Here is a 14,251-nt window from a genome sequence, read left to right on the forward strand (position 1 = left end):
ATGTATGCCCTCTAGTATTAAACATTTTAACCATGGGATAAAGACACTGTTCTCTCATAACCTCTATCAGGTTTCCTCTTTGCTTCAGTCACTCCAGAAAAAATAACCCATGTTTGTCCAGCCTCTCCAAATAGCACATGCCTTTATGAATTCATTTTAAATTTTACACTATCATATTTAATTCAATCACACTCCAGAAATGTGCCACACCTTTAATTAAATTAACTAATATTTCAAAATAATGTGTCATGTTTAACTCCCTCCCTTGTGTTTATCTAGCTCTTTATTAATCCTTTCAGCCATTCTAGTGAACACAAAAATCATGTCTGCAAGAAGTTCTGCTCAAATGAATCTCCATTTGAAGTATTTTATCATTTGGATACTATATTTCTTTCTTTCTACACAACACCTTAAATTTATTTTGAGGCCATTTCCTTGGTTATTCACATAGATATTTTGAACCAAATTCTGACACATACTTCAGGAAGGAATTTGGAAAGGTGAAAACCTGCCCAGAGAAATAGGGATAGCAAAAATTGTCAAGTGAGGTTACTTGCTTAGGTCCTGGATGGCTAAAGGAATGAAAAACAGTGAACAATGGGGTTGGGCAGAAGCCTGAATGGAGATCTCAACCAGATAGAGGGCTGGGGAGGGATAGAAGAATTTGAGAGCAATGAAAGGGAATTAAAATCTCAAATGCTGCCGGACCAACAATCAACATCGATCAGTCAGCACTGTTGTGATGGATAAATCACAATTGTGGGAGCTGGCAATGTCAATCCTATTGTGCCACATTCACAATGGCCAACATATTGGGTGCATTCGCTGGGGTGAGTCAAACTGAGATTTGGGTTTGTCCACTGAGAAAGTCATCATCGTGGTGTTGTGGAAGCATACTTAATTCACTCATAATGTGTTATCAACGGCAAGCCCAGCATTTGATATTTAACCTTAAGAAGTTGTGGTAAATCAGCATTATGCCAGGTTTGGAGAAATAAAAATGCCTGATGATGAAATTAATACGAGCAAATCATTTGACTACAACAGAGTTGGCAGGGATAAGTATTGCTGTTGGGTTTAGATATCAAGTTATGAAAACCGTTTCCAAGTCCCATAAGTGGGATTAACATTTCAGTTCTGTCCTTTGCGAGGAACTATATCGATAAAGGACTCTGAGAATAATCAGAAAACAGGAAATTTTAAATGAAAATTCTGTAAATGCTCAATATCTGAAATAAAAGGAGAATGCTAGAAAGAGTAGGCATGTCAGCCAGCATCTATGGAGGGAAAATCAGAGTTAAAGCTTCAGGGCAGAGTATTTCCAGAGTTCTCCTTTTTAAGTGAAGACCAGCAAGTTCACGTCCTTTCTCATGAGTTTCAACTTTCTAAAGTTAAGTCTTGAGTTGCAATCAGGAAATATTTGGGGCAAAAACTGCAGATGCTGCAGAAAAGAAACAAAATCAGAAAATGCTGGAATACTCAATCACTCGGACTTCATTGTGGGTAGTGAAACATTAATTGATGTTAAAGATCAAGAACCCTCGATCTGAGCTGGAAACACTCAAATTTAAGAAAACCTTCAAATGCTGGAAATCCAAGGCAACACACACAAAATGTGGAGGAATTCAGCAGGCCAGGCAGCACTTATGGAAAGAAATAAACAGTTGACATTTCAGGCCAAGACCCTTCATCAGCACTGGGGAAAAGAAAGATCAGAAGTTAGAGTATGAAGCTGGGGGGGGGGGGGAGAGAAGTAGTACAAGGTGGTTGGGTGATAGGTTAAACCGGGTGGGGGAAGTGGGGGGGCTGGTGAAATAAGGAGCCAGGAAGTTGTTTGGAGAAAGAGATATAGTGCTGGAGGAGGGGGAATCTGATAAGAGGATGGAAGACCATGAAAGAAAGGGAAGGAGGAGCACCAGAAGGGGGTGACGGGCAGGTAAGGAAAAGGTGAGAGACAGGACGGTGAAGGTGGGGGGGGGGAAGGGGTGCAATTATCAGAAGTTCGAGAAATCGATGTGCATGCCATCATGTTCATGGAGGTTACCAAGATGCCAAGATGAAACACAAGGTGTTGGTGCTCCTCCAACCTGAGTGTTGCCTCATCGTGGCAGTAGAGGCGTCCATAGACTACACTGGGAGCACCGGATACAGTAGATGACTCCAACAGACTCACAGGTGAAGTGCTGCCTCACCTGGAAGGACTGTTTCAGGCCCCGTGGTAGTGAGGGAGGAGGTGTAGGGGCACATGTGGCACTTGTTCCACTTGGAAGGGTAAGCGCCAGGAGGGAGATCAGTGGGGAGGGAAGAATGGACAAGGAAGTCGTGTGGGAGCGATCCCTGCAGAAAGCAGAAGGGTGGGGGGGGTGATGAGAAAGATGTGCCTGGTGATGGGATCCTGTTGGAGGTGGCGGAAGTTACGGAGAATTACATGCTGTACATAGAGGAATTGAGTGAAGGGGTTAGTATTTTTACAAGTAATGGGACTGGAGGAGGTATAGGCCAGGTAGCTAGAGACAGAAAGATTGAGAAAGGGAAGGGAGATGTCAGAAATGGACCAAGTAAATTGAGGGCAGGGTGGATGTTGGAGGCAAAGCTGACAAAGTCACCGAGCTCAGCATGGGTGCAGAAGACAGCACCAATGCAGTTGTCAGTTGTCTGCTCACTTATCCAGTTCCAACAAATGGTCTTTGGTTCAAAATGCAACTGTTGTTCCTCTCTGATGCTGTAGGATTTGCTGAGTGCTTTCTGATATTGTTATGTGCAAAAGTATGCCTGACTGTAACTGGTATACTTAACGGAAATCTTAAGGGACAAAAATATAATGCATGTTTCCTTATCCACTATTTGTTGTTGAGAATAGAACTATTCTTGATTCCTTGCAAGCAGCCTCCAAATTCTCAGAGAGACATTTGAAAACATCAAAATTACATAGAAACATAGAAAACCTACAGCACAATACAGGCCCTTCAGCCCACAATGCTGTGCAGAATATGTACTACTTTAGAAATTACCTAGGGTTATCCAGAGCCTTATTTTTCTAAGCTCCATGTACCTATTATGCTGCACTTTCAACTGCAAAGTGCCTTTAATACAGCCCAAGTTGATGAAAGTTCACTTTTATCCAAATAAGGTAACAGATTATACATTTTGACAAACTGATGTTGTGCCAACTTTCAGCCAAAACATCCCAAGGATCTTTCTCCTGTTCTAACTCTCCAGTGACTGACCAATCACTCAAAGTGTCACTTTCTCCAGAGCACCATAGAAAACTGTGACAAGGTTACTGCATCAACTGCAAAAGGCTGGAAGATCTAGTCAGTCATTTCCTTTGGGATAGTTTTTTTTCCCCCAAAACAGTCTTTAAGCAAAATCAGCTAAATTTAATTGGCTCCACAGCCTTCAATGAGAACAGGCTGCTCCACCCAGTTCCTTTGGTCGTCAGAAATCTATTTCTCTAAAATGGCATCTCCAGTTTCTTTCACCAGACCATCAAAGCATATGGCCATAGTTTTTCCCCATCTCTGACTACAAGCTCCTCTCTCTCTCTCTCCCACCATTAACCTTCCATTCTAACTTCACTGTCACCATCAACACAACCCCATCCAAAGATATTCCGGTTTTCCAGCATCATGAGCAACCCCTGATGTTGTATCACGATTTTGCTTCGTCCTTGACCAAAGCTGTGACAGTAGGAAAAGGAACGCGGGGTGTTTGGGACCTAACAGGAGTTGGCCCAAAGTAACAAAAACAGTGTCATGCACATCGCTTGCATAATGTTCCTTTGTGGTCTCGCAGTCTGATGACTACCCTCACCATCATCACTTATATGCAACTCAGTGGTGTGAGATCACATGTAGCGATAATGAACTTGATCTCAATACTTCACTTTAGTTACCTGTATTCTTCAATGTCACCCACAGAGGTGTTTGCTGCTCAGCTCCAAAATTGGTTATGCTCTCTGTCCCCAATTAAAATCACACATCCATTGTCTATCTCTGTGCATGTGACTACAGGGTACCTTTGGGCCTTTATTTGGTGAATGCCAAGTTCTCGCAAAAATAAACATCCTTTCTCAATGAAAAAGTAGACAAAATAGGAAGTTGAAAACTCTCAACCTGAATGTGACTGGACTTGGCTAGTGTGCTTTCCTTGCTGGAGTCATTATCCTTTTTAAAAGCCATGTCTACAGAGGCAAGATTTAAATTAGCTTACAGATAAAAGGACAACAAAAAGAAAGTACAAACTCCCACTTATATATTGAAATGAACAAGAATTCAAAATAGCAATATTCAAGCAACAACAGCTCCTTTCATTGTTGTCTTTTTTTGCCTGTTATTTTTCCTATACTTAAAAACTGTAAAGTGCTTACAGGAGACTAAAAATGCACCTTTTGTATCTACAGCATCCCATTTTCATCCTGTCATCAGTGTTGCTGTGATTGTTTCTTACCCACTATTCCTGAAGTCTGACTGCCAACTCCATGCAGTAGCACTGGCTGGCTGCTGTCTGATCTTTGCGAGGAAGTAGAAGGGGAGGAGACTGTAGTACCATTGACTCTGACTTCTGCCTGTGGCTGAACACAAGAAGGGAAAACAAGTCACAACTCATTACTCTGTGAGCTGGAGGGGAAAATAATAACCGACATGACTTTCTGAACCTTCTGGGTGACCTTTGGGACCTTTGTGAAATCAGGTGCAATCTGTTGAAGGGATTATAAAGCAGTTTGCTCAGGACAGTGAAACCAGACTGCTCTACACAGCAATTAGAAAGGGGAGCTGGGAGACATAACCTCATCATACATCCTTATCATTGTTAATTAATACAACAGCTTTGGTTTACAATAGTGACTGAAAGTCATCCTATGCAGGACACAAACTGCTTTCACTGGGAAAAAAAAGTTTGAAGCAGAATCACTTAAAACTGAAAGTTTTGTCACAGGTCTCGATGTACATTATTTATCGTTTTGTTGGACACGTTCTCATGCTACTGGAAATAAGTAATAGAAAGGAAAATGACAATAAGGAAACAGCAAGGTGCAGAAAGCTCAGTCAGTATTTTTTTTGCTGTTGACTGACAGGTTCTACAAGTCCTGGCACTGGTTCCCTTACCTGCTCCAGCAGCTGCCTCAGTCTGTGGAGCTGGGATTCCAGCTGCTTGTTGTGATCTTCCAGGATCTGCATCCTAGCCTCAAGGCGACCTTTGTGCTGACGAAGCAGCTTGGCTTCAGCGATCAGTTCGGCATCTCTGGGACTCTGTGGTGAAATGGGCATCATCTCGGGAGGGGATGGCAAAGGAGACAAGCCCTTGTGATCGTGCTGCTGCTTCAGCCTCTCATACTCAGACTGAAGGTTTCTGAAAAGGCAAAGAGTGCAAATCTCAAACTGAGGGGAGTTTACAAAATAAAAATAGATTTGATGCCTGTATGTATTAAGAATTCCAAGTATCTTTTTTAAAAATAATAGTTATTTGGTTATTCAGTTTAACCTAATATACAGTGCATTATTTAAAAAATGATGGAATATTTTAACCTGGCTCAGACGGTAGTCTCCTCACATAAAACAAACACTTCAATAAAGCTGATCAGATTTTGGGTTCTGAAGTGAAATCGGGAAGTATATTAACTAACTTAGGTTTGCGGAGGACCATTTCCTTTCTGCGTTAGTAATGGAAAGGGCTAATGCTGGAAGAAAATTTCTGCCCAGTAGTACTCCCAGTAATTGGTTCTTTCTGTATCCCATTAAACCTAAGCATGCTTCACCAACTGTGAACATAAAGTGAACCTAATAATTACACAGCTCAAAAGAGGTGCTGATCATGCTAATATTTGTGAAGCATTGGTGGGCTAATGTTCAACCATTAGCCGAGACTCAAAGCTGACAGTTGTGATAACGAAACAACTCTCTGGGTAAGTCCAACTTCAACTGCGCTATGCTTTAGTCTGCCCTGAAAGTACAGTGTTTGTCATTCATAGCCATTTCCAGTTTTAGTAAAGGAACCATTTTTTTTTTGATCAGCATGTAAAAAAAAAAGAATATCTTGCAAGACAAGCAAGCAGTCAAAATGGGCAAGTGGGAGAATTATGATGTACACAGATTTCAAAACTGTAATTAATGGGAGACGGGTAGATCTGAATGCAGCAATGGAAATGTGTGGCATATTTTTAGCCGGACAGGGTCATCTTATGCATCCTCCAAGGCCAGTTTATTACAGCCCCTTTTCTTTCATGCCAGGCTTCTGCTGATGCTTTCTGCAAGTATGTAAAACATGCATAATGAAGCCTGTATTATTTTGAATAAATGAAGGAACTACAGAGAAATTAACCATCACATCCAGTTAGACTTCTACATCACTTTGCTGTGCACTGTGCTAGTTCTTGGAGAACAGCTGTGTTTAAATATTTCAGCAAGTAACAGCCCAGAAAAATACAGGACTACACCTGAATCTGCATATTTCCACTCACGTGCACCCCAGACAACTATCCATGAGGATCTCGAAGAAGCAAGTGATAATCTTAGAGCAAGACATCAACTTAGAATCACTACCCACAGCAAAGGAGGAGATGCCTGAAGCTTAGTGCTTCCAGCTGTTAAAGAGTTCGGCAAATTTTACAGGTGCACGCAATGTTAACTAGAAGTCATGTAACCTGACATAAAAAAAGGTTGGAAACCCCAGGTCTAGGCTAAGGATTGTACTTCTCTGCTGTATTCTAACCTGTTTTCATCCTCCAGATCAGCTAGAATTCTTTCCAACTCTCCCCTCTCTTCACTCTCCAAGGAGATGAGGATTTGAGCAGGACTCCGAGGCTGACTCAGTGGTGACTCCTGGTTCAGACTCTGGCAGTAATGTTGGATCAGCAGATGCTCATCATCTCTGCAATACAAAGCAAAGCAAAAGACATCAAAGCATTTTCACACAGCACTTGCTTTCAGATAATCTCCCCCCAAATGCATGTTACATTTTTAAAGATGGGATGCAGAATCTGATGAAACATCTTCAAAGTTTGGAACAAAATGGGAAACAAAGCTTCACTGTATATTTTTTGTGACAGTCCCTTAAATATAATTGCCCAACCTCCATCTGAATACTTCTGATGCATGTGAGTGTGACCTTTGGGTAAGGAGAGCAGTGGTTCTTCCTCATCCTCTACAATCTCTGCTTTATCCATTTGTGCCAGGCAGTGTTTCAGACTGCAGTTAGGAAAAAAAAATAGTCTACACTTGACCAAAGTCAAACTGGTTTTCAGTGACAATGGTGCAGAGTGGATTAATCACTTGTGAGTGGGAAACCAGTCACAAAACCCACACTTGAACACAAATGAGGCAGAGTCTGAGAATTCTATAAAAGGTCACACTTCACATAGTTAAGCTTTGAACGTTCAATGAATTCTAACCTGCTGGGTGTGTCATAGGCCAAGTTTTCACCTGCACCAAGTTTGAGAAGCATTGATTTATATTGCCCAGAAATGCCAACTTTATACACACCTTTTGATTTGTACTTTGCTGAGAAAACAAAATAAGCTTTATGAAAGTGGGCAGCTGATCCACTGGCAATAAAATTCCTGCTCCACGTCCTTAAAACTGAGAATGGATAAATTGAGAATCACAGTGGCCTTGTACAATTCTGTTAAAATCCTGAGACATGCAAACAAGGTCAAATATCAAGGTGTACAGTGCTGTGCATGTCTTAGGCACCCCATATTTTTAATAAAGTTGTGTTTTAGATGTTTATTTTTGTCTTCTGCATTCATGTGTCAGTAGAAAAGAGCAAATTTCAAGATTTCCAAAGGTTTTCCAAAAAATTAGATGTTACAGAAGTGTTCATATTTTGTTAAAAAGGTAACATATTAAATAAAAGCTTGATTACTTTGTAGGTATAGAGCCCAGTGCATGATTAAACAAAGATAACAAACAGGTGCTAATGATCAAAGACAAAAGATGAATGATTGAAATTGATAACTGGAACAGAGGTGGGTGTAGAAGGAATCAAACTGGGCGAAGTACAATCAAATAAAAGGTGAGGGTGTGGCTGGTATGACAGTTTAATTTTCAAATCATTTATTTTTACACCATGACAAGAGCGACCAAAGCAACAAAACACAAGGTGGTCATCCTGCATCAGCAGGGTCTCTCTCAAGCAGAAATTTTGCGGCAGTCACACATTTTAAGATGTGCTGCTTAAGCTCTTCTGAAGAAGCACAAAGAAACAGGCGAGGTTGAGAATCAGCCATGGAAACTTGATGCAGCAGACAAGAGATACATCTAACTGATGTCCCTTCTAAATCGGAAAATGCCCAAGACTGCTATCAGCTCTGAACTCACAGAAACCACTGGAACCCACGTATACCCCTCTATACTCCACAGAAGTCCTGTTAGAAGTGGTCTTAATGGAAGAGGTGCTGCCAAAAAGCCTTTCCTCCAAAGCCGAAACAAAGCCAAGAAACTCTCCTACGCACAAAAACACAAATATGAGGGTGCTGAACAACGGCAGCAAATGCACTGGATTTATGAGTCAAAATTTGTAACTTTTGGCTCAAATAGGAGGCAGTTTGTAAAAGAGCTGAAGAATGCTACATGGATGAGTGTCTGCAGCCAAAAGTGAAGCACGGCGGAGATTCAATGTAGGTTTGTGGCTGCATTTCCGCAAATGGAGTTGGTGATCTGGTCAGAATTAATGGAATCCTCAATGCTGAGAAGTACAAGCAGATTCTTATCCATCATGCAATAACATCAAAGAGGCATTTGATTGGTCTCAACTTCATTCTGCAGCAGGACAATGACCCCCAAACACATGGCCAAGGTCATAAAGAATTATCTTCAATGAAAAGAAGAACAAGGAGTTCTGCAATAGATAATGTGACTTCAACAGAGCCCTGATCTCACCATCAAAGGCTGTCTGGTATTACCTGGAGAGATAGAAGCAAGCGAAACAGTCGAAGTCTGCAGAAGAACTGCAGCAAATTCTTCAAGACGCTCGGAACAACCTACTGTTCTAAAGACAAAGGGTAGTCACACCAAATATTTATTTGATTAGTTTTTACTGCTCTTTATAGTTTTTCTTGATATTTAGAAACTTGCCATTTTATTTTTTGAAAGCACCTTTGCTTTACAGGATTTTTTTTTTTACATGTGCCTAAGGATGGTCTGTGAAATTCCAAAGCATATACGATAGAAGTCTCTGCAGGTGGTAACAAACGTGAGAAACTTTCAGTCTTTTTAGACACAGAGCCTAACCATCTGAGCAATACGGTATTCTGATGGCATACATCTCTCATGATATTCAAGTCATTGTATAAATGTCTTAATTTGACATATTATTTGTCAACATTACTGTTGACAAATCACTGAAAGAATGAAGTAATATCTATTGACTCAGGGTTACTTTCGTTAACTTATGTTATTTTTATGCATTACATTCAGTAAATCATTCACACCGACCAGCAAGAGAACAACCACCCATAAAATTGACATATTCAGACATAAAGGCAAAATAATATTGCAATATATTGGCTGATACTCTTCCACAATTCAAGTGAGCGTGGCTCAAATTCTGTACAACTTTTACACACAGAGCTCAAGAAAACAGTCAAATTTTAAAACTGCATTGAAACTGAATTGTTTTGATCAGCACTTGCCATCAAGTTGTGAATTGCTGCATGTTCTATCAAATGGCAATACGAATACCAATTAGCCACAAGACTGGAACAAAGAGAGGCTCCAGTATTTATTCACATAACTTCACCCAACCTTACGGTTCCGATACGGGGTCTTTAACTAGCAAGGTAATTCTGTTTCTCTTTCTAAAGATGCTGCCTGACCTGCTCTCAGTGCTTCCAGCATTTTCTGATTTCACTGCATACCCTCCTTTTTTCAATGTGAGCCAGAATTAATCAAAGGGCATGGCAAAATTTGATGTGCTAATGTAGCGATGTCCTGCTACATACAATAACCCCAACCCAACTTCTCTCAGTTTTTATGCAATCTCTTGAAGCCTCATTTGGGCTAACATTGCAAAAAACGCTCAATATTTCAAAATAACTGACAAAACTGAGTAGCCTCCAACCTGATGGCATGAACATTGATTTCTCTAACTTCCGTTAATGCCCCTCCTCCCCTTCATACCCCATCCCTAATTTTTTTCTCCTTTTTTTCCCCTCTTTCTCTCTCACAATATCTCCTTGCCTGTTCTCCATCTTCCTCTGGTGCTCCCCTCCCCCTTTCTTTCTTCCAAGCCCTCCGTCCTATGACTCTTCCCCCTTCTCCAGCCTTGTATCCCTTTTGCCAATCAACTTCCCAGCTCTTGGCTTCATCTCTCCCCCTCCTGTCTTCTCCTATCATTTTGGATCTCCCCCTCCCCCTTTCAAATCTCTTACTATTTCTTTTTTCTGTTAGTCCTGACGAAGGGTCTCGACCCGAAACATCGACCGTACTTCTTCCTATAGGTGCTGCCTGGCCTGCTGCGTTCCACCAGCATTTTGTGTGTGTTGCTTGAATTTCCAGCATCTGCAGATTTTCTCGTGTTTGCGACAAAACTAGTTGTCGGGCTGAGCAATCAAATCTGCAGCTCCAATTACTGAAGCTCTTTCTGTGTGGGGCAGCAGGTTACAAACACCCAAGTGATAACGTTCGCCATCAGTCCCATTTATAGCTCATGAGTTCTCAGGCTAATGGCTGGATTTGCAGGGGAAAAAAAACAGCAACAATTTTACAAGTAACTGCTGGCATTTGTCCATGTCAATGAAGGCAAGACCAAGATTACGGTGCAAGGGAGCATAATGTTCAGATAATTCCCACGGGGGAATCATTTGCACCACATGAACCTTTAGCAGCCTATCCACTCATTTCCACGTTAAGATGTCCAGTTAATTACTTCTTTTAAAAAGTCTTTGTCTTATTTTAATATCAATTTTATGCATTTTTATTTGTTACATCTCTAATCATCTGATCATCTTTTAATGTTTTGAACCATCAGTGCTATTTGGAAACAGGCAGACTTTATTTTTACAGCTATCATCTAATTTGACCAAGCTATGATCTTGCTACTTGCTAAAGTTTCCTTGACCATATAGTACAGGGCATCCCAACCTTTTTTATGCCAATACCATTAAGCAAGGGGACATAGACCCCAGGGTGAGAACCTGATTTAGTAGGTGGACCTTGTATAGCTTCCTCCATGACGACACTTACACTGTGGGAGAGCATACTTTATGGCTGTGTTTTTACTTCTCAGGGAAATCCATACTAGGTAGGCAGTGATGAGTAAAGCTAGTGATGATTGCAGACTGCTTACTGGAAAATTTAGCTTACAACATTAACAATGGCTCTTGCAGTTTGTGCATGTTGTTCAAGAGTTCCAGCAGCTGCAGAATATCTTGTATTTATGTCTTGCATTTGTATAATGCCTTGCATGTACTCCCTTCTGGCCTGGTGAAGATTTGTTAATAGAATTCCCATGAGCAATTAAAGTCCGAAACAAAAAGGTGTATTTGTAAATTTAAAGATTAACTTTAAATGGCTCTCTGCACCATCATTCAAGTATAAATGAAGGAAAACATTAATGAATCTCCCCAATCTTGAAATGTCAAATCAGCTGTTCTAGCAGCATTTGTGTAATTGCAACTGCAAATTAATGTAAATTCTGAATTCTGACGGTGGCATTTTGGACTTTACTATTTTCCAGCTAATGATCTGGACAAGTATCAGCAGCAAGCCATGTGCAAATCAGTGCCACCCTCCTGACTGGAGAAATGTTTTTGGTACACAGACAGAGAAAGGTTGTTAACTGCAGTAACCAAACCACATTCTAAGTTTCAGGAATACTGAAAGGGTGAAGGATGGAAATTTGAAGACACAGCACCAGTAATCACTGTAGTGATCAAAACAAAGAGAACAATATGAATATTAGACATTCAGGATAAAGTAACAAAGAGTCTTGGAGCACGAACAGGGGGCTTAAACTGAATATTAAAAATAGACTGCACACTGTGCAAATTTTCTCCATTACTGATATAAATGATCACAAAAATGCTCAGAACACAAGATTTAATTTCAAACTGCATTGTTAGCAAATGAAGCTCCCCATACCTGACATAAAAAGAAAACTACCACCATTTCAAGGTTTTAAATAATTTCAACTAGGATCTCTTAACTAGGTCTCACCATCGTTTTTTATTTTTTCCCTCTCCATTTGTATTATGTGAAAATAAAACATTTTTTACCTCATCGCACAAGATTACTGAACTTCTAAGATCTTCAGCAGGTTATACCTTGAAGTAATTACTCCAGCAGGAAGTGTAAAGATGATGAATGAATTTTTGAACATTAAATGGAGCTTTGCAAAATTATGTGCTAGTGGAGTACATGTCCTTTAAGAGGATCACAACCTTGCTGTGGTTTGGAGGCTTTGGTGCCTCAAAGGCCCAGACAGCTATGTTGGCTGGAGTCAGGGCTTTACGCTTTGGCTCTTGGCAGGGTCATGCTAAACAGGTCAAAGGGCAGAGGCCAGACAGAGTGGTTCACCGGTCCTCCAGGCTCAAGGGCTCATCTCAGGGCTAACAACCCTGACTTATAAAATAAAACTGTTACAGCAAGAGCAATGAAGAATCTTTCTACATCTGAGTGGCCAGGTATAGACCTTTATTGCTGCCCTGAACACCAGTGTGTAATCGGCAGCAAGAAAGGAGTACAAATCACTTATGTAACAAGAAACAGACAATGCCGTGACAGTACTTCCAGTGGCAAGAGGTGTCAATGTATTCTGGATGGATTGAATGGCCTGCTATGGTTGAACAATGTTATAATTGCACCTAAAGAACAGTAGCTGACCTTGATGAGTGGCTAACGACTCCTGGAATTTGGAATGTGCTGGCCGCTGAGGGGCCAGAGAGCAAGGCAGCTGCAGTAGTTCATTGCAGTTCACTGATGATCTGAGAAAAGTTGCAAAAACGGTGCATATTCATAATGTGACTGAAGACTCCAACGTTGACAGACACCAAATGCCAGGCCATAAGAATACATTATCAAATTTCCTCTACTTGCCCATGAAGTGAGTCAAGGCCAGTCGCACCCTCTTCCCTGGTTCTTCCGGTGCTCCTCTCAAATTCGTGGCTCAACTCAAATTAAACCACCTGCCCCTGACCTGCTGATGTTGTGCCCGCCACCAATTGTGTAACATGATAATCAAGGGTATGCCACGCATTATGCAAATGAAGTGACCTGGCCCTGGTGGTCAAAGCCTGGACAGGCCTGTGGAAGTGACAGTGTGTATGAACATTCAAAGCACTAGAGGAGCTCAGCTAGTTAGGCAGGATCTATGGAGTACTGTACCTTTACATGGAATGAAGCAGTCCAGATGAACGGTTTCAAGAAGAAACATTGGCTGTCCATTTCCCTCCTCAGTTGCTGCCTGTACTGCTGACTGCCTCCAGTACTCTGTGTTGCTTCAGGTTCTAGCATCTGCAGTCTCTCTCGTGTGTCTAAACACTGATGGCCTCAACAGGCCCCATGTGACTGTGATAATGATACACTGCGTCTTCAGATTCCCGATCTCCTCAAAACTACAACATAAAATTATATGCTCTGTAGAATGAGGTCAGGGGCAATTGTTCAGCTTGTATCTCATGTCAGGACTTGTTTACAAAACCCTAACAGCATTCACAAAGATACTGGTAGTCTGAAGTCACAACTGATAAAAAGTATGAAAAAGTTCTTTTCAAGAACAAACCTAAGAGTTTAAAAGAACACTCCAACAGTATCTATCAGAGGGATTATTTTCTTGGAGGAACTGCAGCAATTAAACAAAACAGCAGTTAATTTCAGATTAATTTTCAGAACTCATAATGTTCAGACTAGTCATTGTACCTTAATCAATAGTTAAAGGAAGAGTTTTTGTGTCTGGACTCTGTTAACAGTTGGCAATGTATTACTAAGTCTGCAGAGGACATGTAAATTGGTGGACTTCAGAATCGCAATCAGGTTTAGTACCACCAGCTTATGTCGTGAAATTTGTTAACTTAGCGGCAGCTGTACAATGATAATATAGAAAATATAAATCAATTACAGTAAAAAAAGTGTATTAAAGTTAAAAATAGTGCAAAAACAGAAACAATAGAAGCGAGTTAGTGTTCATGGGTTCAATGTCCATTTAGGAATCAGATGGCAGAGGGGGAAAAGCTGTTCCTGAATCACTGAGTGTGTGCCTTCCGTATTTCCTGCTTGACGGTAACAGTGAGATCCTGGATGATGGGGGTCTTTAA

At 40.9% G+C, this 14,251-nt stretch overlaps 1 protein-coding gene across 13 annotated transcripts in view; it reads right to left on the reverse strand.

The window, feature by feature from the left end:
• dmd (dystrophin) overlaps window positions 1–14,251 on the reverse strand; it is a 1,998,855-nt gene that overhangs the window by 26,709 nt on the left and 1,957,895 nt on the right. For all 13 annotated transcript variants that reach the window (XM_063050913.1, XM_063050911.1, XM_063050907.1 and 10 more), the window contains 3 exons: window positions 6,712–6,870; window positions 5,109–5,352; window positions 4,450–4,573 (listed from right to left, as the gene is read on the reverse strand). In XM_063050913.1, coding sequence (XP_062906983.1) covers window positions 4,450–4,573; window positions 5,109–5,352; window positions 6,712–6,870 — 527 coding nt within the window. The remainder of the gene's footprint in view (window positions 1–4,449; window positions 4,574–5,108; window positions 5,353–6,711; window positions 6,871–14,251) is intronic.

This window comes from Mobula hypostoma, chromosome 6 (assembly GCF_963921235.1).
Source record: "Mobula hypostoma chromosome 6, sMobHyp1.1, whole genome shotgun sequence".
NCBI lineage: Eukaryota > Metazoa > Chordata > Chondrichthyes > Myliobatiformes > Myliobatidae > Mobula > Mobula hypostoma.